The 24,132-nt window shown below is 49.8% G+C and overlaps 4 protein-coding genes across 7 annotated transcripts in view; 1 reads left to right on the forward strand and 3 right to left on the reverse strand.

Annotated features, from left to right (window-relative positions):
• Positions 1–645: 645 nt before the first annotated feature.
• LOC125952128 (DNA topoisomerase 2-binding protein 1) lies at positions 646–6,061 on the reverse strand. Its single transcript, XM_049681415.1, has 4 exons — positions 5,542–6,061; positions 1,700–5,459; positions 1,200–1,615; positions 646–1,118 (listed from the first exon to the last, which is right to left on the reverse strand). The coding sequence occupies exons 1-4, from the start codon at positions 5,653–5,655 to the stop codon at positions 693–695; spliced, it is 4,716 nt and encodes a 1,571-aa protein (XP_049537372.1). The 5' UTR covers positions 5,656–6,061; the 3' UTR covers positions 646–692.
• A 59-nt stretch (positions 6,062–6,120) lies between these two features.
• LOC125952153 (fasciculation and elongation protein zeta-2) lies at positions 6,121–12,556 on the reverse strand. Its single transcript, XM_049681458.1, has 5 exons — positions 11,477–12,556; positions 9,608–9,963; positions 9,296–9,544; positions 9,134–9,220; positions 6,121–9,055 (listed from the first exon to the last, which is right to left on the reverse strand). The coding sequence occupies exons 1-5, from the start codon at positions 12,010–12,012 to the stop codon at positions 8,973–8,975; spliced, it is 1,311 nt and encodes a 436-aa protein (XP_049537415.1). The 5' UTR covers positions 12,013–12,556; the 3' UTR covers positions 6,121–8,972.
• A 530-nt stretch (positions 12,557–13,086) lies between these two features.
• LOC125950929 (structural maintenance of chromosomes protein 6-like) lies at positions 13,087–16,529 on the reverse strand. The gene is made up of 5 exons (XM_049679324.1): positions 16,286–16,529; positions 15,369–16,227; positions 13,827–15,284; positions 13,556–13,757; positions 13,087–13,455 (listed from the first exon to the last, which is right to left on the reverse strand). Exons 1-5 carry the CDS (start codon positions 16,527–16,529, stop codon positions 13,087–13,089), a joined length of 3,132 nt encoding a protein of 1,043 aa, XP_049535281.1.
• A 1,004-nt stretch (positions 16,530–17,533) lies between these two features.
• Positions 17,534–24,132, forward strand: part of LOC125952126 (uncharacterized) — a 10,845-nt gene continuing 4,246 nt past the window's right edge. The window contains exons 1-4 of one of the 4 annotated variants that reach the window (XM_049681411.1): positions 17,534–17,667; positions 18,875–23,759; positions 23,830–24,056; positions 24,126–24,132. The exon at positions 24,126–24,132 is cut by the window's right edge and continues 334 nt beyond it. In XM_049681411.1, the coding sequence (XP_049537368.1) occupies positions 19,731–23,759; positions 23,830–24,056; positions 24,126–24,132 (4,263 nt within the window). In that variant the 5' untranslated portion in view covers positions 17,534–17,667; positions 18,875–19,730. The other 3 variants (XM_049681413.1, XM_049681412.1, XM_049681410.1) reach the window with 3 other exon arrangements.

Genomic DNA, 24,132 nt, shown 5'->3' on the forward strand with positions numbered 1-24,132 from the left:
TATACACGATGTAGTACGTGTCGATAACGTAGCCATCAGGATCGATCGAGCTCTCCATTGGCTCAAAATAATCAATGAACCACATCCTATGAAAACACTTTTGATAAAGCACTTCCTGCTGCTGATGACGACGCCTAACACAATTTATGGATGTTGACGCATGACAAATCGGCCAATAGAGCCTATTGTAGCCAGAAACGCCTGAAAGAAATATATTTGGGAATTAGTTTAGGTTTTGGAAGAAAAGAACGCAGTCAATCTTTTTACAATATTCCATGTTGAACTCTAACAACTTCTATTCCTGTGATTGCACTCTACCCTCCACTTGTTAGCGCGTGCTACGACAATATGCCAGTACTACGACGGAGCAGGTCGCTTTTCAATGATAAAGGAAGAAAGATAATACAAACGTTGCATGATAATATCATTTCCGCGAAAACGCGTTAATCTGATTCCGAGAACTGTGCGTAATGAAAGAGGAATGAGCCATGAATAACTGGTACTGTAGATGGTGTCGTCCTGGTGTCTTACGTGGTTCTCGGCAGATTTCAGGCTTACTGAATTTGTGCAGCTTTTTCGAGAATAATAATTATACCGGATTTATTAAAGAAATTGGCACTTGGCAGTTATAATGAAGATGTTGAAACCTGAATAATATGTTTTTTTTTTATAAAAAGCCAGCACACAAATCCTTAAGCGGGCAGACGGAAATCGCTCTCGGTGGGCAGCTTCGCGGACGTTAGGTACGCATTCAGATACATGATGGAGAGCACGGAAACGCCGGCCTCGCCCAGCGCCTGCTGATCCTCGCTCGACAGTGTCGCCTTGCGGTCGACAAAGCAATGCGTGGCCGTCATCGCCTGTTCCGAATTGATGAACGGTGGTTCGCAGTCCAGCACGTAGCCACCACCCGATTGCAGCAACCGGACCAGCGTAGCCTTACGCGCAGGCACTAGCAGCACACGGTATCCGGTGAACGCACCATCCCGTTTCCCACCATCGGTGGTAATCCGCTTGCGCCAGGTGTACGATGCCGTCGCGGTTTCGATGTCACTGGCCAAGTCGAGCTGGGGTAGGTTCGCGACCGCCTTCGGATTGCCCCATTCGTAGGATTCCTCCTGTAAAGCAGAAAATTAGCATTATTAGTGTTCTTATGTGCCAAAAAAGGAATCACAACCAATCGAGGCACGGAAACGTACATCCAAAAAGAACCCGTTCTCTAAGCTGTCTTCGATGTATGACGTCGACAGTACCCACTTGCCGGCAGCGATGGCGGACAGTGTCTTCTCGCCCCGATTCGGACGGCTACTGATGACGTGCGTGCAGGCCGGATCGTACCGGCTCAGATCGGCCACTTCACCCTTCAACTGTCTAATCTGCTCCACCAGCTGTAGACGCGTTTCCTCTGAAACACCGGAAATGGCAAACAGCGGTGTGCCACGGTGCTTCATCCGTTTAGATGCATCGTACAACTCGACACTCTCGCGTCGAGAGTCGTTGCTTCGTGCGATTTCCTCGTGGCTGGATCTACCCGAATGCGGCGAAGGTGCTTCTTCCGGTTGAACATTTTCGACACCACGATCGCACCAAACGACATCGCCGACACCCGGAAGCTCTGAAAAAAAAAAACAGATTAAAGTAATATTGAACGCAAATCGTGGCCAATTCCGTGTAGTGCCCGGCCGCCCTAAATACGTACCGGAATCGTAAGCTTCTAGCTCGGTGTATACGGGTGCTCCTGCCGGTTCCTCGGTATCCGCGTGATACTTTGGTTTCTTCTTAGCCGAATCGCGTGTGGCCGATATGAAATCGCTAAACTTTCGCACGTGCTCATCCGGTTCAACCGCAACCACCGCACGCTGGTTATCTTCCTCTTCTTCCATCGCCCGCCTGGATCGTTTTTCCGCACTCACATTGGCGCCTTTAGCGGTCTCTTGCCTAGCAGATACCGACACCGATTCCTGGTCCTGACAAGCGAGGTTGCGAGATTGTGATGGAACGGTGGCTTTCGGTCGTGGTGAGGCTTGTGTTTCCGCTATTTCCTCCTCCGCATTGTCCGCCATCTGCCGCTTCGTGGAGTTCAGCTCTTGCTGTCCCTGATATTGCGTGTTGTACCGTGATTCGAGTTGGTTGACATACTCTTCCCCGAAGTTTTGGCGGTTAAACCGACGCTTGAACTCACTCAGCGGTGTACTGAGGCGTCGGTTCTGTTGTGATGGCGTTCCGTCTTCGGTCGGTGTACCACCCTCACCCTCCTGTTCCCGTTTACCCTTGTAGAAACGATCCCAGTGCTGTAGTTTGCGCTTGTGATAGGCATGATTTTCCGGGCTTGCATCCGGTCGATAGCCGTATGGTGTGACCGGTTTCGTCATACAATCGGGTAGCGTCGGTGTACGGATGTGGCCGGTGGAGCTTCCCGTACCCGCTCCACCAGGAGCAGGTGTTGCCAGAAGCTCCTGCATGCGCCGTGTCCGGGGCGTTAGCTTCCGATCATTTTCCTCTGCTTCCTTCAGCGCACGGTAGAGCACACCTCGAACAGGAGTTTCGAACTCTTGCACCCGCTGCGTTACGCTCAAGGCTTCGCACTCGCCGACCATTACCGGTGTTCCCTGAGCGCTGCTGCACGATGGGGATTCACCTGCTCCTGCACCCACTGCAAGTAACGTCGACAGGCGTTTGTTCCGCGGCATTGCCGGAGAATCCATTTCCGAAGAAGGAGTATTGCAACCGGTTGTATCATTGGCATCAAATGGCTTCCTTTTGGTACGCTCCGCAGCGATCAACTCATCGTATTGGTCCAACTCCTGCGAGTACGCCATCCTTTCCGCGGATGACAGTTTTCGAAGTTCCGGTGTCGAGAGGCGATTGAATGCGTACTGGAGACTCAGATCGTCTTTCGTCTTCTTCTCCGTAATGTACCGGAATTGTCCGCTGATCGCTGTACGTTCCGCGGGTATGTTCTCGGTTGTTGTGGTGATCTGAGGTGTTTTCGATGGATAGCGCATTCGAGAGCCCCCCGTCGGAGTGCCAAAACCTGTTAGATCCGGTGGTATAAGCTCTGCGCGCATCGTATCCAAATCTAGTTCATCGGTAGAGGTGGTAGGTAGGCAACCACCAGCATCCGGTATGTTCTTTGGCGAACAAACCGAATCGCCCACAAGGAATGGATTCTCGGCCACGCGTCGCTTCTGGCGATCACATTCCCGTAACCATTCGGCTGAAACGACGGTCAGGCTCCACTGAATCGCCGCATTGTATTTGGCACCACTCGCCTCTTTGCACACCAACAGTGGGGCCGCCTTGCGGACAAGCCGCTCCTGTACGAAGGCCCCCAGTATGGTACCGAGCTGGATGAGAAACGATCGCTCCGCACCGGAGTACGAACTGATTACAAGCGTTTCCCCCTCGAGTGGCCGTGGATCATCCTCACCGTAGATGACCGGCTTGTAGTAGTACTCCATCGGTTGACACTCTCCCTCCTGGATGGACGTTTCAAGCCAGATACAATTAACCGTCTGCCTGCCACGGATGGTAAAGTCTACCGTTCCTATGCAGGACGTTGGCAGTACGATGTAGTCCACCACATCGTGATAGTTCTCGTCGACGATCGTGCCACCGCACTGTCTCAGATCGGACACAATGCGTACCGCATCCTCCTCGGGAAACCCAAACACAAATAGCGTCAGGCCCAGCATGAAGTCTGAGCATACATTCGATTCTAGCTCCGAGTCGTCGTATTGACTACCGCTGCTAAGGGCAGTCGAAGATGCTACGGGAACCGGAATACCGACGATTGAATCCTTCTGGCTGGTGGTTGGTGGTAGCCGTTCAGCCTTGTTAGCCTCCAGATACTGCATCATGATCGACTGCTGTTCTGCGCTGGCCACCGGAGCAGCAGGTGGCCCCGGTTCCTGGGTTGTGCCAGCTCCATCTTCCGAGCTCGCAGTTGCCGTTGACGTGCCATCGTCTAGGCGAAATTTGGGGATCTTGGGTCGTTTGAACACATCACTGTTGAGACGTTCCAGATTTTGCTTGCTCGAAGGAGACGGTGGTTCCGGGACGCGTTCCACCATGCCGGATTTGCTGGACGGGCGGAATGTGTACTCGGTGCTTTCTTCCGGTGCCAGCTGTTTCTGCTCGATAGATTTCGCCAGCCAATCGAGCGTTAGTAGATGGGCCGAGGAATCTCGCAGCTGGCTCATCTCCGAGGCAAGCTGCTCTCCGACGATCACATGGCTAACGGTGGCCGAGTGCTCATCGTAGCGTACGGCACCGAGAGCATTGAGGATCTTGTTCAGCTTCTCCTTCTCGTCACTCGTGAAACCACTTAGGTACACGCTACATCCGTCCAGTAAGGGCCCCGCCTTCTTGGCCTGCTGCACGGTCATGCGAAGCAACACCGCACGATGCGCATTAGCGACTGGGCGTCCCTTTGGCTGCGATTTTACCGCATTGTCGTCTTTTCCTCCAGCACTCGACATGACGCTCTCGTTGATCGTCAGATTGCGACCGGAAAAGTTTGCATGCGATATCTCCGACAATTCCGTGCAGTCTGGATTGAAATCGGAACTGCGTGCACGGTGAACAGTGGTTTCAGCGGCAACGACGACAGCGGTAGCAGTCGCGACGGTACGAGTATCGTCCTTTGTCGGTGTTGAGGCTTTGATGGTTTTAACCTCGTACCCGCGTATTGGCAGCGAGAACCCAGCGGTCACACTGTCCACGATCCATTCCGGTGTAAGGCACTCCTTCTTGCTGCGCACCGCCGCCTGAAATTTGGCCGTCCCCTGACCGGACCGATCCAGGATTAGTATGTCAGTGATTTCCGATTTGAACGCTCCGATATAGTTGCCACCGTTCGCTTCGATCAGTGATTTGATCTCGTTCTTCCGGGGCAACGACAATCCGGTCGAAGTGATGGTAAGCGAATAGAACACCGGTAACCGATGGCGCGTCATGAAGGAGGCATCAGTTGCGTTCACATCGCGCGTCTGGCTTACGTCCCATACATCTTGTACCCAGTCCGGATGCAGAATCGGTAGCTTTATCTTGGCCGCTTCCTCGTACTTGACCGATTTGACCGTCGAGGCCACGAGATGCGTACAACTTCCGGTCAGTACGTCCATATAGTACCCTCCCATGTAGTACACGAGCTGGCTTATATGGGCCTTCTCCTTCGTCTTAAGGCCAGAACTGCACACGGTCAGGTTTCGCATGGCTGTCGTAAACACTGGTTGCTTCCCAAGCGGTATTGTTTCGTTGCTCATAAAACAACTGATCAGACAGCGGGGACCGATGACGGTCGAATGCGCCTTGTTAGCCCGCTCGAAGGCCGGTCCGGAAAACTTTTCAAACACAAACACATGCTTCTTGGTCATCTGCGTTTCTTTCAGCTTCAGACAGGCCCCTTCGCTGATCCACTCCTGCAGCTCCTCGTTATCGTGGTGCTCCCGAGCGGTCTACCGGGGGGAGAAAGGATGAGACAACCAACGCGTTAAAAGCTGCTTCCTTTGCGGCTTCCTTGTCCCTGTTGATGCTTACCGTGTATGCCATTTTCATGTCTTCGGACGCATTTTCCTCCGTTATTTCGTCTGCCGGGAGCACAAAGTACAGCTTGGCAAGCTGCTGTTCGACAATCATCGAAACACAAGACATCGCGATTTTCAGGATTCGGGAACTGTTGCACTTCACAAATACGATACGGTTCGCATCTCTCGCGGGATCAATTTGTGATTAACAAACGACGAGGATACGGGTTACTTTCCGGAGCGCAAACACCAAAAACTCACTGCAAAGCAGTTTTAAAAAATATTTCACAATTTCCCGCTCGAGCAAAACTCTAACCTCAAAGCCAAAACTGCAGTTTTACCCGTGTTGCCAGGTTCCAGCCCACTTTTCGTGTCGAATTTTTTAAGAAAATTTTGCTTTATTTTGGGCAAAATGCTCATATTTTATCAATTATCACTGTAAATTTCAAAACTCAAGTTCAAACGGTTTTGGTAAACGCGAGGATAACGGAATTCATATATTTGGGCAGATTTCTCGATATTACGGCACTAAAACGCCCCACAAATTGAAATCTAATGCGAATGCAGTCTTATGAAAACAATATTAACATCATAAGGTTGGTAATGGTGGCGAAATTGCTTGTCGACGAATAAAGCAGAGAATATTCGTAGTTAATATTTGAAGCACTTTTATTTGCCCAATTAATGTGTGAGTTTCTGTGTGTTTGCGTATTGCAGCTCATTCTCAATTTTAGATTTGCTACATGCTTGTGCACCTTCCCTCTCCGCATTTCCCTCGTAGGACATGGCCAGCGGTGAAAAGTTGTGCTCCGTTTTTACTCCTTTATCCCATCATCACCTCGGGACACACTTGCGCTTGATCCTCAATCACATTTCTACCGCCCTCTGTACTGTAGATTGGGCTCACGCATAAATACGCATCTAGGTTTAACCATTCTGGCGTTGTTGCTGGCTTTTGAATTTCACCCAAAGAGAGTTTGGAGCAAGTGCAACCTCACCTCTCGTCCTTTTCGTGGAGTATTGATTTGTGATTCGAGAAAATTCATTTAACTATTGCTCTATGTCCTTGTTGTCTTTACTTTTGCCTTTCTGCTTAGCACTTGCCACCTTTTTTTGCTATTAATCGTTCTAGGATATTATTGTTTCGCTTGGTGTGTAAATGCTTTCCTTTTAGAAGCTTTATATCAGTGTTAACAAAATTGAGGTGTTCGAATAGGACGTGGAAAAAGTTATTATTTTTTGGTATTATTGACGGTAGATGGTCGGTATCTCTCCTAATGCTTGGTACAGTTGTTTCTTGACCTGGCAGGGTTATGAAATTAAGCTGAGGAGATAAAACACATTGAAGCCTCAGATAGACCAGGACCAAATATACAACCATGCACCTCCACCTCGAAACGGAGCTACTTCGGAGAAAAACTAACGCTAAACGTGGGCTGGCGCTTCCGCTAAATCCTTTCTTTTGTTCATTTTCTTCTTTCTACTACGCTACAGTAAATGGCGCAAAAAGTTGGCAGCAAAACGGAAAGGAAAGCTCTTACTTCCAGCACTAGAACAGCGTGTCATCGTGCCATAAAATGAAGTGGTTAACGGCAATAGATGGTGCGCGCATCCATTACTATACCTTTGCTAGGTCTCTCTCTTCTTGGCTCTTACTAGCTAAACCATGTTTGATACACACATTTGATTTCTTGTATATATATAAATAACCTTTCTCCTATGTTTTGCCTCCACACGGAAAACCATCGCCACTAGAACCCGCACACTTTTTCCCTTTGATTTGGGTTTCTGCTTCTTGTAATCTCTGGGGTGGCTAGTAGTGTCCATCCTACAACCATCCTTCCTTCGTACATATTCACGTAGAAACACGGCATTTATATGGGGATCATTAGATGTATTCATTTATTCAAGTTGTTCGCTTTTACGCTTTTAAAGAGATACTACACAATTCTCAAAGCTAGGAGAGTGCAAAAACGGTATTTGAAGCGTATTTATATACCTTGTGTTGTCTCCAACACAAACAATATTCTAAATCAAAATTATATGGCATTCGCATATGTGCACATGCGTGAGTCCCCTGCCCAGCACATTCTTTGAATTCTTCATCGATCGCTAAACGGTCCCGAAGAAGGCGATCATTATAGAGAATAGTTATATAGCTTAGTGCTTCTGCTATTACTCCCACTCCACCTTGAAATACTATGTTTTGCCGAAACAATTTTTGTTCGATCGTTCTGCTATCGTCTTTTGTATGTGTGTTGGGAGGCATATGCTCCGGCTGGTGTGTTTGCGCGCGAAGTGGTGTCTACTAATCTCTAATATTGCTCAAATCAAATAAAAATAAAAAAATCCTCATATCATTGCACCATACAAACAGATACCTATGAAGGAACTATATAACTCGAACTCATCATCGTCACCACACATTTGTCGTCATCATCCGATCGCTGTAGGTTGAGAAGTTATAGGTATTGACTAGTGCAATACGAAGTGAAAACGAGACACTCGCGGTGGCAGACCTTTCTTCTTCCCTCAGTCTCTGTACTCTGATGGCAAAACCGTTCTCTCACATGAATTCAGCACGGACCAGAAAGAATATAGTATGTAAATCTATATAAATATCGACATGTATTAACTTCAGCCAGGCCCGCGGCCGTCGTGGTCGAGATGGAATGTTCATCTTGTCGGAAAGCATAATCCATTCCACCAACAGTCGACGAACGGTCGCTATTTAAATAGCGTGCTTAAAACACACCGGCAGTTTTCCGCGAACGCAGCAATATCCTTCTTCTCTATACATCTTTGGAATTGCGTTGGAGGAGACAGATTAGAAAATTCAAATCATATGCCTCACGCAATGGCATCATCGCATAGATTCAACATATCTAGCATTTCCTCAGGATCGTTTGATCTAGTGGCGATCGGATTTCGATAAACTAAAAGGAAACATACAGCAAATAAATAATAATCCAGCAACATTCGTCACCTTGTGTAAATGAAGCTGCCGCCCGATGGATGAACAATCGAACGGAGACAAGTGTTACAGGGGTAATAACAAAACGAGATACACTTAACACTAGAACACTCTAAGCAGAGGCATTGCATAGCCAGTGGTATAGCAATAGGTAGTAGGTTCGCCGAGTTCCTCCGTGGAATTTATCGGGATTTTTTTTTCTTTTGTCTAATGTAAAATATCTTTTGCGCTTGTATTAATCCGTACGTTTTAGCACTCGCACTCGAGCGCTTACCTATCGTGGCTGAGAGTAGTGCTGAAAATTACCTATACACACCGACGACACCTTCATACCGAGATGATGGTGTACATCTCCGTCGACCATCGATGTCATGGGGGAGCATCGTGAAGGATGAGCTGAAAACCCTCCGCTATCGGCCGCAAGTCACATCGCTGTGGTATGGCGTCCGAGGAAACGAGATGCTGGGCTCTTACGTCGGACACAGCACCTTCAGAATGTAATCCGTCAACAGCGTCGGAACGGTTGGACTGTCTTCATTAATGGCTTTCAGAACTGCAAGCGAGAGAACAAGCGTTATCGAAACATTAAACGATCTCTGGATCATCGCTTCAGGTTCCTCTTTCCACTTACTCTTTATCAGCACTTGCAGTGTTTGGTTGTCGGGCGTGCTGTTCAGCTGATAGGGAATGACTGTGGTGAGATACTTGGGGTCCATGCCTGCACGATTGGAAATTAATGGAAAGGAAATCGTTAAGAACCCATTTCTGCCGGCACGGTTACCCCAATACATACCAGAACTGTTCTGAATATTGGCTGAGGCCTTTCCACCAGCTTTTCCTTTCTTCTTCTCGACGTGGTACTGACGGCGGCGGTTCTGAACTGCGAGCAGCAGCGAGATGAACGTGTTCTTGAGTTCCTTCTCGTATTCCAGCTCATCGCGTAGTGCCAGCTCCGAGATCAGCGTTTCAGAAAACTCACGAATCAGCACCTCCATCTCCATGTACAGCTCGTTCAGCTGCGTAATCGACAGGCATCGCAGTTCTGGTGGTAACACAAATGAAAAATAGGTAACGAACGTTCGAATGGATCGGGTGGCATACTTACTTTCTTCATATAACGGAGAACCAAGCACTTCCTTTGCCTTTTCGATGACCTCATTCTCTAGCTGCCCATCCTCGGAGCCAGTTTCGTCCATAATATCGTCAATCTCCTTGATCACCTCGTCGGCCGTCTTGATGGGATCGTCCGCATGTAAACCGTTCAGTATAAGCGCGTGCATATCCAGATCGCTCGCAACCGCTTCATCCTCCGAGCTGAGATCCTGCAGCAGATCATCGTCCGGTGTGCCAGGTTTACGCATGGCAAGGTTCAGTGCCGGTACGTGCAGCTGACGTGCGTATGTTTTTGACCAGTCGATCGGCAGAATATTTCCGAAATTGCCCGTAATTGTCCACCACATCCTGCACAAAAGATAGGGGAATTTATGCATTAGCTAGAGGTCGATTTAATTCGAATTTGATCGCATTTATGTCAACGCAAACGGGCAGCGTACATTCACTCATATATGGGCTGACCATTCTATTCCAGTACATTCGATACCCGAACACCACGGAAACCATACCTATGAGTGAACGGCGGTTCAAGGTCGGCTCAGTGCACTTCTCTACGCGCTTCTTGACGCAAAAAAAACAGCGTGAAGGTGGCTGATTTTTAATCCTTTTAAGACACTTGCTACGCCAATTCCATGACCAACTGACCGTTTGTGCCTCGTATTATTTTTCAAGACATCGCAGAACAGGTCATTCGTTCATGTCATAACACTCTAGATTGTAGTAAAGGCCCTATAGCCTTGAACCAGCGGACCAAGCAGGCCGCCAGTATGTTCTAGGCTAGTTGGCTACTCAACAAAACCTAAACTTTCTCCGCCACTCTTTGGCGAGTTCGTCGTACCCCATTCCATCTACCCATTAGTGCGTGGCCATATCCGTTACCCCAATCGCCCCAATAAGTCGTTCCAGCCTATTATGCGCCTCTGTCGATGATCCGTTATTACTTGCTGCAGTCTGCATAAGCATGCTTTGCATATGCGTCCAAGACGCAACGTGAACAATTGCTGTCGCCGTTACGTTTCATTGTGCATTACATAAAGACGAACCACCAAAACAGCCCTTTTCTTTCTGTTACGACTCCTCTGCCCCTGTGGTAAGAGCGCATCCGCGTCAACATAAAAATAGCAATGCACAATGGGGTGACTTATCATCATCATCATCATCATCATCATCCTGCACGCTGAAAACAGATGATGGCAATATTGCTGCGCGGTACGTACGTAGCATGCAACCGTGTACCAAGTTACACACAATATACGCCGCTATCACATCGATTGGGAAGATTATCGATCGACGGCGCGCCGTACAACCAAAGTTGAAGTGCGCGCGGATTTGTTATGATTCCGTGCAACCTCAGCTACACATTTATCATTTCATGCTGGCAAAGCGCCCCCGGACAAATGGATATGCTACGTATGATGGCCTTGTTAAATCTTGTTTTATCAGTGACCCATAAATAGCGGACATCACGTTATCGTACTGCGTAAAATGGTTGCTTTGTTTTGTTCGTCGTTCGACAAACACCATCATTCCAGAGGCTGCTGCGAAACAGACGACGAGTCAACAATTAAGAGTTGCTCATTGGCCGCTCTTCTGCGTATCATTGATGGCGAGAGGGATTACAAGCGCGAATGGTGTCGTCCCGGGGAATCGGGGAGAACAAAATTAAACTGATGACTAATGTCCCCCACTTCCAGCGCATTTCTCTTCTTCGCCCGCTCCGCTGCCAGCGAATGCGTATGACGGAAGCAGCTCTTATTTTAGCAAACCCCGATGGGAGGTAGTAGTGTTCACATCGATTCTTCCGCCCCGTTTTGAGCCTCATCCCAACGAAAGCTACGGGATGTGGTGTTTCGACACTTACTGGCTCTCGTTCATGATCTCATCCTGCGAGCGCACCTGCACCGGCGCTAGCTCTTCCACTGATTGCTCGTAATTGCCGAAGCATTTGGTGATTTTCTCGTCGAACGTGTTGACCAGATCCTCCAGGCTTCCGGTGAACGCCTCGGCAAAGTCTATGTTATCCTTGATGGAACCGAGCTTGATGTTGTTGTTATTATTGCTGTGGGCGTTGCTGGTGGTGTGGGTCGTGGTGACCCCGCCGCCGCTGCCAACCATATCATCTCCCAGCAGCAGATTGTCGTTCAACTCGTTCATGTCGTCATCCTTCTGCTGATGTTGCTGCTGCGGCTGGTGGCCATCGACCGAACGGAGGGACTCTTTCAGATTGTTCAGATTCAGAGTGTCGCTGATGGCGCTGACGGCCGCTACCTTCGCGGTACCTACGCCTCCACCGTTCGACGATTGATACTCGACCGGTCCCCATTCGTCACTCTCCTCGAACTGTGCCAAAGGTGCCTCGAATTTGAGCTCGGCCATCTTATTAGCCAGGTCCCGCATCACTTCGATTGCGCAAAAAACACACAAAACACACGCACGCACGCACGGGATGGACAAGGGGAGGTGATTTTGTCGTCTCTGGGGCAATGATTTTTCCTGTAAAATTGCCGTACACACGCGGTTTAGGTACCACTTTTTTCCTGATGCGCCAACCTGGGGTTTGCCAAACTTTCTCTCTTCACCTCCGCCACCAGCACACAACACACCACACCCCAAACACGCCTCCCTGGACAGATTTTCCGCAGCACGGCAAAACGACAGAGGACACTTCACGCACAGAGCAAACTACACACCGAAAGTGGCTTCTCCGTTGGTCGATATCGAAGAAACACACACAGTCTCTTGCGTATCAGAAATTTTGCACCGAAAAAGGCCACAACGCACCAAACGGAATTGCACAAATCGCCTCTCCTCTCCAGCAAGCGCCCCACAACTTCACCCTTTTCTCCAGCGAGAGCCGTCGCGTTTACTCTGCAGTCTTTTCAAGCCACCTCGTTGAGATACATCAGCGCCAAAACAGTTACCAAACGAGGTTCTTCGGAAATAGCAGAAAATAGGATGCCACGCACAAAATCTTGCAGCCTTTTAGGTTTTCTGTGACTTGGAAACCTAGCCATCTCTACAGATGCACGCTCGTCCGATTATCTATGCGGGAAAAAACTAAAAAGATTAATTTATGTGATATTTCGGTTTTTTTTTCCAGATTAAATGAACGGTGGCTCAGTGGGCCTTCTGTCAACTTCATATTTTATGTCGACTTCAATCTAGCGAGTTTAAAAAAAAAAGTTAAGTAAAACGTTAAGTAGAAATGTTTTTCACTAAACTTCGACACTAGCAATATACGTTTCTCATTTTTTATGGAAAAATTGCATTCAGATTGCAACATTCAGATGACTTCCATGGTGTTGTTCTTTGTATTGGGGAATGTATAACAAATTGTAACTGTATGAAGTTATTTAAGTCAAAGATGACCATCAGCTGTGAGATGTCGCACTAAACTCAGGATCTTCAAATCTGAAACGATACGATTCCGTCAAGGAAGTGATTGAGAGAGACGACTTTCGTTCGTTCTTCTTACCGGTGTATCGTTAGATTCCTAGCGGCCTCCAATCCATCCACTTCCTGTGGCGTGAGAAAGCAGAACTGGCGATCCGGTTTTTTCTTTGCTTCATCTAGCAGTAAATTTGTCATGAAGTGCCGGTTGATCTTATCGGTGAACACGTCGTACTCGTCCAAAACGAAGAAGGGGGAATCGATGCATGACCACAGTGCAATGAGGAATGCCACGGTCGTATAAGATCGCTCACCGCCTGACAGTGCATTTGTCGTGCAAACTGCATCCTGCACGTTCGTAGCACGTGGCACGACATCTAACTCCAGTGTACCGGCTTCACAATCAATGTGGATCTTCTTACGGGCGAAGTGTCCTACCTGCATGATGTGCTGGTAATATTAAAAGCGAGGGAGAAACACAATTTTAATATTAGCACGCATCATTTAATAATAACCTATCAATAACCTTAAACCGCCTATTGAAACTCACCTTAAATTTGTGCTTCACACGCAGAGACATGTGCGAGATTAGCTTATCCAAGTATGCGTAGCGGGATTTGCGTGTTTTGTTTAGCAAGGATATGATGTCCCGAAGCTTTCCCGTATATTGCTTTGCTTCTTCCCATTCTTTTATCTTCAGATCCAGTTGAAATTTTACATCTTCGATGATGTCGCTAGTTCGCAACATTTTCCTGCTCGCAAGAAAAAAAATACATTAAACCCGCCACTGGCTTGAAAATTGTCGGCTATCACCCACTTACCGAATGCGTTTTTCGGTAGAAGATATTTGCCGCTTCAGTTGCTCCGTCGTTTCCGTCGTCTCAACGCGGCTACCCAAGGTCAGTGCTTCTGCACGGGCTTGTTCGACTGCTTCCGCTACGACACTTCGCACTGCCATCCGTTCGCGCATTCCTTCCTCACAACGCTGCAACTCTCGCAAATTCATCTGCTCGGTCGTCCGCAGATCCTCACGTTTTTGCTGCTCATCTTCGATGTGCCGTTGAATGGCATGAATCATACGCTCGGTGTCGGCCATTGCCTTCTTCTTCTTCAGTACTTCGTCCTTTTGAGCGTGAACCTCCGATTGGCTCGCATCTAGACGGTACTGTTGCATGTCCAACTTCTCGCGTAATTCCGCGGATTCCGTTTGAAGTGCTTCCAGTTCCCAACGCAATGTCGATTCCTCTGGCTTTTTCTGGCGCATGAGCATCGACGCTACCAACTCGTCCAGACGCTGTTCTGCTAGGTATTTCGCATTGCGCAATTTGCTCAAATGTTGCTCCCGTAGACGTAGCCATCGGATTTGTTTTCCATGGGCCTTGTGTGCTTGGTCTTCGGCGACCTTCAACTGCCTAAGTTCATGTTGCATCACTTCATAGTGCTGCTCCGTCCGTTGTCTCAGCTCGTCCATGCTGACCTGTAGATAGCGCGACTGTACGAACATCTTTGCATAGCTGCGGTATATAGGTTTCGGGTAGAATTCCACACACGGATCCCTCACGATCACCTTGGTTAGGTTGTTAGGTACAGTTTCTTTTTCACTTGTCAGCTGGATCGCAATCCTTTGCTGCTCGGTAACCAGAATCGTATCAATTGCTGCGCTGTCGATTAATCGATTCATCACGACCGGATCCGCGACCTTGATAAGATTCATCAGTAAATGCGTTCCATCCAGCTCCTGCACACACTGTTGCTCTACATCGTACAACTCTTTGACGAAGCGTCCCGTGAGGATGGTACGTTTATGCAAATTGGGAAATTCACGCTCTAGCAGCTCATTCAATGTTCGCCAGTCTTGCGATGTGGCCACAAAGAACGCCGAAAGAATCCTACTACCCAGTGCAATTTCAACGATCGATGCCCATTTCCGGTCACGAACCTCGATGTACTGGCCAAGTGGGCCACGCGGTAGCTCGGAAAACTTACCCTCCCGATACAGCTGGCGAATGCGTGCATCTAGTGCCGGCATGTTATGCCCATAACAGGTCAGCTTGTTGTCTGGGGATTTTTTCAGCTGTTCTAGTTCTTCTTCGAGTCGCATAACCTTGGAATGTTTAGCTAACCTCTCGTGGCGACGCTGAGCACGGGTATCATCCAGCTCCATTACGGCGATATGCATCTTCTCCAACTCTTCTTCAATCTTCTCGATCTGTTCGACCAGTTCTTCTAGCCGCTCGCGCAGTGCCATTTCTTCTTTCTCCTGCTCCTGGTTTACATCGCTGAAAACAAAAACCGCAAGAAGTTTTTAGAAAAAAAAAACACATTAGTTTGCCGTATTCTGCGGCCATCGCTGAGTTTTTTACCTTTGGCTACGATTATTTAGCTCCTGCTCCACGTCATACATCTCTTCCAGTAGCCGTTCAAGTTTGTCTGATGTGTTTTGCTTCAGTAGTTCAATGTTCTCTTGTTCGGTTAGCGCAACTTGCATCGCCTTTCGAAACTGCATGTACTCTGTTCTCAGGTTCGCTAGCTCAATTTTCTTCGCTTCAATATCAGTACTGAGCATCTGCACCGTACGGTTCGTTTCTTCGACGAGTGCTCCTCTTTTGTCGATTTGAGCTTTCCGTTTTTCGATCGAAGCACGAATCCTCTCGAGCTCCTGGTCTATCTCGGTCAGTTTCCGCTCTTTATCCGTCACGCATCGCCATGCGAGTTGTGCCTGCAGGTTCTTTAACAAAGCGGACAACAGCTCTGTAACCTCTAAACGACGAAACTTTCCCTCCAGCGTCTCCACCTCTTGGTGTAGATATTCGATGCCTTTTTCCCGCACAGAAAGTACGCGGCGCGCCCGTTGCGTTATGAGCGAACAGTCCCGCAACTTTTGCTGGATCTCGTCGATTTGCGTCGCTTTGGCGAAGAACATATACTGTTTCGACTCGTCGGAGTCTATCAACAGCGAACGTGCCAAATCCTGGTTCAAAACACAGATCGGATTATCCACCTGGATATTGAACGCCAACAGTATCTTCTGAAGTTCGCTGCGACTCGTCGAAATGGTGTGGCCGTTCGCATCCGTCAGCTTGTAAGATCCCTTACCGTTTGCATATATGGTTCGTTGGCACACGATACGATTGCCATAGCGCTCCTGGTCGAAACCATTGAAATTGCCGTTTTCAAGATGAATCTCGATCACCGCTTGAGGTTCGCCATGCTTAATGAGATCTAAAACCAGGAGCAGAGTTAGTAGTACGTAGGACGGAGCAAGAGGAGAAACGATTACCTTTCAAACTGGAGCCCCTGTTCGTCTGCATGGCGTTACAACCGAGACCGACGGTCAAAGCCGCCACAATAGCGCTCTTGCCACTACCATTCTTTCCGACTAGCAAATTGACGGACTTGTTGAACTCGATTACTAGATGCCGGTGGCACATGAAATTTTTCAGCTCCATCCGAAGCACCTTACCGTTCCGAACGTCCTCTGACTCTTCAGTTTGAACCACATTGTCCTGCGAAGGTAACTTCATTTTAGTTGTGCTACAAATGCCAACAATCGCCTAATCCTACCGCGTCGTCGTCGTCGTCGTTCCCATCGTCGATACGCGTTTGCTTCATCCGCGGCATACCCTCACCATTCTGCCGGCTTCTTTTACCCAATTCATTCATTTTTGTTGAAACAATAGAACTGAAACAAGAGCAACTACAATTAACGAATCGCCAAGACGTTGATTTCGTGAGAAAGTGCTCGTTCGTGGAGGATAGCTCTTCAGTAATCTTTAGCATCGTATTGCGTCGGAAGTTGCAGTTTTCTGCACAACCAAAAATCCCCGAAGCAAAATATTTTGAAAACATAGTGGGCGGTCAGCGAAACAAATACCTTGCTTGATGGCTTTGCAGATAAAAAAAGGCTTCTCCGGCAGTACCGCACCCGAAAAGGAAGTAGTAGCACGAACGATCTTTGGAATTCGGGAAAATGGCGACGTATAGCGGAAATGACAGGATCAAACAAGTATTTTCTTGAATTCAAATGTTCGTTAAGCGGTGGTTAAACATCGCGCGCCTGTCGCAAACGACTGTATTAATTATTCGTCTACCGATATGCGTTCTATTTTTGTTCAACTTCATCATTATATAAATCACAAAAAGGATTATTAATTATCTCTGCAAAGCTTCGAACCATAAATTTCCGTGGAGCCAAAGCATAGTTTTCAGGGTTGTAGTCGGCCTGCAGCAAAAGAAAAAAAACTTAAACACCCGGTTAACACAGTAGCAACCTTATTTTTACAATTTTTAGATAAAGAAAATTTTTCATCATTTAATGAAAGACACGTTCATAAATGATTTAAAACACATCTTGAACGATCGCCACCGGATTTTTGTTACAGAAGGAAGTCCATCCTCCGTTGGATTCATTTATCTCTTCACACACTCCTGCCTGATTCTATGCGTACACCCCTTGCCGAGAATTTAGTATTTATGAGCAGCCAGCCGCCGCCTCTTCGCCAAAAGAGCACGCATTACTCCCCTTTCATCGCAATCGTAGGAGGCTGCTGGCCAGACAAGGAGAACGAGCAGCGGCAGCAGCGGCAAGAATCTCGCTCGGTCAAACGTTCTGAAAAGCAAACAGCGGAAGAACCATCATCATCAGCCTTGGAAACACTCCACGTAAATATCTTTCCCTCATCATCTTTGCAGCGCGCTTATTGCTTCGGTCTAGGTTACCTAGGCTGCGACGAAAATGTCGCCCTGAACGCAATAACCACGACGGAACGGTGCTAGAGACACGATCAATCGATTAAGCGCGAAGCGGTACAAAAGTAGGCCCAGGAAAATAGGCGCTCCGGAGCCCTGGTAAATCTGCAGCGGCCGGGCGGACCAGTTTTCCTGCTGCTGCTGCTTCTGAATTGGCCGCAATAGTGAGTGCGCGTGTGTGTGCTCGAGAATAGATAGAGATTGTGGACGATGCTGATTTGCGGACGAGCATGATTTTATGTTACTGTACCTCTGAACTGTGTGTGTTTCACGAAGTAGGCCAAGTGAAGTAGCCCCTGGCACAGCACAGGAACCAGGGGTGTTTGAGGATCGTACGTGACACGCCGTGACACCCAACTCCCGGGAATTGGCTGCGAGTACGGAGATGAAGCAACCCTCCCTCAGCATCATATCCTCCTCCTAGTTCGTGCAATTTTCCAGCAACCGTGCATCCGGTGATCCTATCGGGGGCGAGAGATACAAAACATGGGACGAAATCGAAAGTAAATATCCAAAGGAAGGGTTCGCGCGAACTAGGAAAAAAGCGAAGAAATCCCCTCAATCTGTGTGTGCGTGTGATTTTTTGCTCTTCTTGTGTTTTCGTTGTGCTACGGCCGCCGCGGTCTGCAGGCGGCGTGTTTCGTTTTTTTTATTTGCGTGTGTGTTGGTGTTGGGTTGGAGAAGAGCGTTTTGATGCGAGTGCTTTATCAGCGCAGAACGCGAAGAAGGTACTGTGTGCTGTTTAATAGCAATTTACCCAGCAAAAGGCCGCAGCACCAGCAGCAGCATCCCGACCCGCCCGATCGAGGGACGAATTTCGGGTCTAGATTTCCAAAGTGACGCTCTCTGCGCTTGCTGTGTTTTCCGATTGTGAGTTTTTACCGAAGAAGCAGACGGCGGAAACTGTGGTGTGCGCGCAAGGTGTTGTGTGTGATCGCCGTCATCGTCGCTGCCATCGCAAGGATTGCTGGGTCGTGATGTTTTGAAACCCTTTCTTTTTCTTTTTCCGATCGTACACCCCGCTAGATTAGTCCCCGGGATTGTGTGTGTGTGTGCCGACACACCATATTCATAATATTTTTTTTTATTTCCATGTTTTCATCATGCCTCGGGATTGCAGCATCGCACCCAAGCTCCGCAGAGATGTGTGGCGCCGCACAAGAATCTACCCGAGCTGATGCTGGTGCTGGTTGGTGGTAATTGTGTCGCCATTGCAGCAGGCGTGTGCGACGGTTTGAGGAGAGAAACGACGAGGAGTTGTGGGGCGCTCTAGTGGCTAGTGGCAGAAGTGGTAAGAATTAGCATCCACCGTTCCTGCAAGTCGCTGCCGACCGTGAGTGGAAACCCCCACCGGGCGGAACCAGGGGTAGTGAATGTGTGAAAGTGGAAAGAACAGAAGTAGCTGCAGCAGCAGCACCTCCGCGTAGCGCACTAGTAGACACAGTGCTCTGCAACGGGTCGTCATCATCGTTGCCGTCGACGTCGCCGCCGCCGCCGTCGTCGTTGTCGCTATCTCTCGGCTCTCGGCTGTCAAGGGTTGCTAAGGGATTTCGCTGGTCTGGCCCTGAAAATGCGATGTTGTGCGATGTGCGTGCGTGAAGCAGTTGCCACAGTTGGCTCACACAGCACCAGCAGCAGCAGCAGTTTGCGAGAAATATAATAGGTTGGGTGGATCATCGGAGGCAGCAAAATTGGCACAACACGCGTTGTCTGCCATCGCGATCGATCGGGTGTTCCGTGTACGTGCTAAATGAGGGAAAAGTGTGGGACCGAATTGAGATATCCACAGCCTGCCAGGGACGCGTCAAAAATGCAGGAACAGATTTGTGAGTGCAAAGTGAGTGCGAAAGGAGCGTAGCGTAACGAAAGCGAAAAGCGCAGTTGTTAGTGTGCTATCACACGGACACAAGGCGGAAGGACGGTCTTTGAACAACGTTCACCGACACCGACAGCTCGCGGAATCCGAAAGGTGAACGATGGATTTTATTGGCAATCTGCTGAACCAAATGTCGTCCGCCTTCAATCAGGAGACGGCCATCCCCAAGAAGGAGGAGATTTCCATGGACGAAACGCTCAAGTGGCGAGCGTTGAAGAACAATCAATTTGCATCCCGCACCCGTCAGCCAAGCTCCAGTGGGGGTACTGGGGGTGGAAGCGGGTCCGGCAAGGGTGGACGAAAGGTGGAAGCCAACGGTCAACCGCGCCCCGGCTCATCGGCAACCAGCAGCGGACTGGCAACGATGATGACTATGTCATCGGCGGAAAACTCGAACGATTCCGGTCCAGCAGCCTCTGCCCTGGCCATCAGCGAAGGTCGCCGATCCGCACCGATCCTGGACGGTTCACTCGACGATACCAACTCATCGGCATTGCTTAGTAACGGTGGTGCTTCCTCGACGCCCGACCTCATGATCGCCGGTATTGAGGAAGACGACGATCTAGAGGACGGCATCGAGATCGAGATCGCGAAGGACATCAGCGGAGAGGAACTGCAGGAAGCGCTCGGTTTGAGCCAGCTCGTGGTGGAAACGATCGACGATCTGAGTCAGCAATCGCAATCGAGTAACAGTGTACCGCCGGGATCACACTCGAAAACGACACCCATCATGAAATCGGAAGATGAGAAAGATGAGGATCCGATCGTCCGCCGCGATGCTGCGATCGGATCATCCCTTGCTGCTGAGGAATCGTCGATCGCAGATGATCTGCACCTGACAGCAACCAAAACGGAGAAACCGGAAGTGGTAGCAACGACAAATGCAACAGAAGAAGAACAAGAAGAAAGAGAAAAAGAAAGGAAGGAAGTGGTGCCCGGTTCTGTCTCCAGTCAGCAGGTCGATGCGTCTCCAGTCGCGGTCATCGCTGATGCTGATGCAGCCGATGATGATGTTGTAATTATCGCACCCTCCACCGTACAGGAGGTGGTGGTGTTGGTTGCAGAAGATGGCACAAAAGAGGAGGAAGAAGAAGAGCAGGAGCGAGGCGCATGCGCATCGGCTGCCAGCGAATCAGCAGCCGCTACTCACATGACGACGGTTGCGAGTAGCGCAGCGTCCACGAAGTGTACGGAGAAGAAGCAAGCCGTTCTGACGGATGCCGATCCAGTTGCAGCTACCAGTGTCGCATCGGTCGACGAAGTGGAGCGTAAGTATCGGCCCCAGGAGAACGATTCGGTTCGTGCGAACGCAACGATGGCGCAAACGGCCGGAGGGCCCTCGGTAGACGATTTGAAACTGGAAGAAAGTTTAGAGAAAAAGACCGATCCAGATGGAGCTGGCGATGGGGAGGAGAAGTTGGCCGAAGCCGCCCGGCCACCCTCGGCTGGACGGGCCACGCGTAGCAAGAAGACTTCCATATCGTCTGCCACCACCGTCACACCCCCACCGCTAGCGGGTGTGGCAAATGCCGCAAACTCTTCCTCGCAGCGACGATCGCAGCGCTTTGTGAAGGATAGCGGTGTGGCCGCATCGGGGAAGCTCAATGGAGAACAGCAATCACGATCCTCGCCGGTGGTGGTAAAAGAGGAGCAAGAAGAACCGACGATCAAGAAGAAAACGAACGATGAGTCATCCAAGCAAGCGAACGTCTCCATGGCGACGACCACGAAAGTAGCAGCCATCGATCGGAGTAGTAGTAGTAGCACCGCAACGTTGAAATCCGATCGTAGTCTACGCAGCAAACAGCTACAATCGTCGCAAGGTGGTAGTGGGCCAGCTGCATCAGCAATAGCTGGTGGTCGTCGGGCATCGGAAACGGTAAAGTCTGCCTGCCAGGAAGACTCGAACGATTCGATCCCAGTTGCGGAATCGGAACCGGCGGAAAAGCCACCGAATCGTCGTGGCAGAAAGCGTCTGAGTCATCAGGAGCAAACGGCGATCGCGACTCCCCAGTCGGTGGTGGTTCACGAAGAACCGACGGTGGCATCGGAAGAGTCACAGCAACGTGCCAGCGGCTCGGGTACTCGTTCGGTTTTTCCACTCGACCCAGGCGAAAACGATTCCGGCGGTAAACAGCAGCAACAGCAGCAGCAGCCGCAACAGGCCCCAGTGGCGGTACCAGCGCCGAATCGACGCGGTAGAAAGCGTAAAAATCCGATCCCTGTTGATGCTACAGTAAACACCGGACCAGTGACAGCAGCTTCGGCGGCAGCAGCATCGTCAACATCGTCGCTACCGTATGGCAAGCGTATGTTGCGGATGTCGCGTGATGGAAGCGAAGGTATTCTTGCTTCAGCTCTCGCTCGCCGCGATAAGGTAGACTCGCAGGGTCGCAGCTCACGACCGATCAAACTATCGGCAAAGATGCTTGCCAATGAGGAGTTGCGCCAGGGGTTTGAGCAGCACAACAATGGGCGCATTATTATCGCATCCGACAGCGTAAACACCGATGATACGACGACTGATCGCGATCGTGAACGAGCGTCCGAAACCAGTAGTCGAAAGCAATCAGCAACCGTAGCAGCTGCCGCAGCGGCAACAGCAGCAGCAGCAGCAGCGTTGGCTGCAGTGAAAGCCGGATCAATAGGTGCTCAACAGCGTGCGGAGCGAGCCGGCTCAGGAAGCTCCTTAAGCAGCAGCTCCGAAGACGTGACGCTCGTCAGTGTGACCAAGGTGGTGCCCACAGTGGCACCGGTGGCTACTTCTGTGAAACGAGGATCGGCCGAGGCAAAGGAAACGAAGCGTATACAAGACTCTGCCACCCTGCCAGTTTCGACCGAGGCTACCGTGAAGGGCACTAGCAATGAAGGAATTCGGACGACGATACAGCCACAGCAACAGCAAGCCCCGACCGCGCGATGTCCCGATTTGCAGACATTTCTACAAGAGATACGATCGATGCGTCTCGGCACGAATCGATCGCCGGAAGAGAATCCAAAGCTCAATCGAAGACAGATCAAGCGCTTGGGGAAACTGAAGGAGAAGCATCTGCTGGCACTGGGGCTGAGGCGCAAGAGCAAGGAGAACCAGCGCAACGGTGTGTCCACCAGCGCTGCCGACCAATCGGACGGTGCGAGCGTCATTCCGAGCGATACTGAATCGAGCGGTAGCGAGGCAGAGTTTGTCCCAAGTGGAAAGATCGGTACGGTTGGCAAACCGAGCGTTACGTTGCGTCTCCGTAAGCCGGAGACATTGCTCGAAAACCCAAGATCATTAGCTGGTGGTCGGCCGGCATCATTGCCTTCTGGTCCTTCCACGGCACCAGCACGATCGGGCGGCACTAAGGCTAAGCAGCAGCAGCAGCAACAGCAAACTAATGGTAGAAATATCGTGAACGCTCCCGGTTCATCGTCTCGCCGACAATCAGCAATTGTGTTGCCAGCGGCAGCTACCACCCTTCCCGGACCGTTCTCGGCTCCTCCTCCTAGCAAGGATATGGAAACCGAACATTTGCAGCGATCGTTGAAGCGACTTGGCTGCGAAGTGACAATCATACCACAGGCACCACGTCCACAGGCACCGATTAGTTCTTCATCCGCGCCACGGGCAACTTCTGTAGCTCGGTCAGGTGCAGGGGTAGGTGCAGGATCATCGCAGCGCAAGCAGCAGAGACACAACAAGACACCCAAAGGGATTAGTCAGGCCGCTCAAGCACTTCGGACGCTTTCTTCGGTATCACCATCGTTGGAGATCGTGCTGGACAAAAGACCCATCGGTTTGGCTACAGCGCCGTTTGGCAACAAACGTACTCCATTTGAGGCTTCTGGGTCGACGAAAACGGTGGCTGAGGCAAGCGGAACTACCGGTGGTACGGTGGATGGTGGACTGGTGTGTCTGTGTGCTCAGATCTCGGATGTTTACGTTCGGCGTCCGGCAGGGAACGGATACTGCACTGCTATCGATGATATCGATGGTCAACCGATCGGTTGCTGTAACGAGCTGACGGAGGACGAAGTGATCATGCTGCGCCCGAGTGCGTCCGTTAGTTTCCAGGTGTTTTGCAATATGCACCGGAAACGGCTTGAGGATCATGGATGCTGTGCGGTTTGTGGTCATTTCTGTACTCAGGTAAGCCTTCCTAGAACAGCTATCAATGTTATCACGTTAGCACATAACTGTTTTGTATCGTTTGCTGCAGGGTAACTTTGCGATGTGCAAGAATGTTCATCTCTTCCATCCGAACTGTGCCAAGAAGTACATTCTCAACACACCGTACAACTCGAACCGACCGGGCGAGCCACCAACGGCACCGATACTGGTACTGCAGTGCCCACACTGCGCCCGTGAGTGTCCGAACGGTGAGATACAGGTGAACATCCAGCTGACCACTCCACCAGTTCTGCTACCTTCGCGAAGCAACGTTGTGTAAGTGCCTGATTTGTTAATTAGCGCCTCCGATAGTGTATGCTCACTCTGGTGCTTGCTATTCCTCAGGAAACCT

This window comes from Anopheles darlingi, chromosome 2, assembly GCF_943734745.1.
Source record: "Anopheles darlingi chromosome 2, idAnoDarlMG_H_01, whole genome shotgun sequence".
Lineage (NCBI taxonomy): Eukaryota > Metazoa > Arthropoda > Insecta > Diptera > Culicidae > Anopheles > Anopheles darlingi.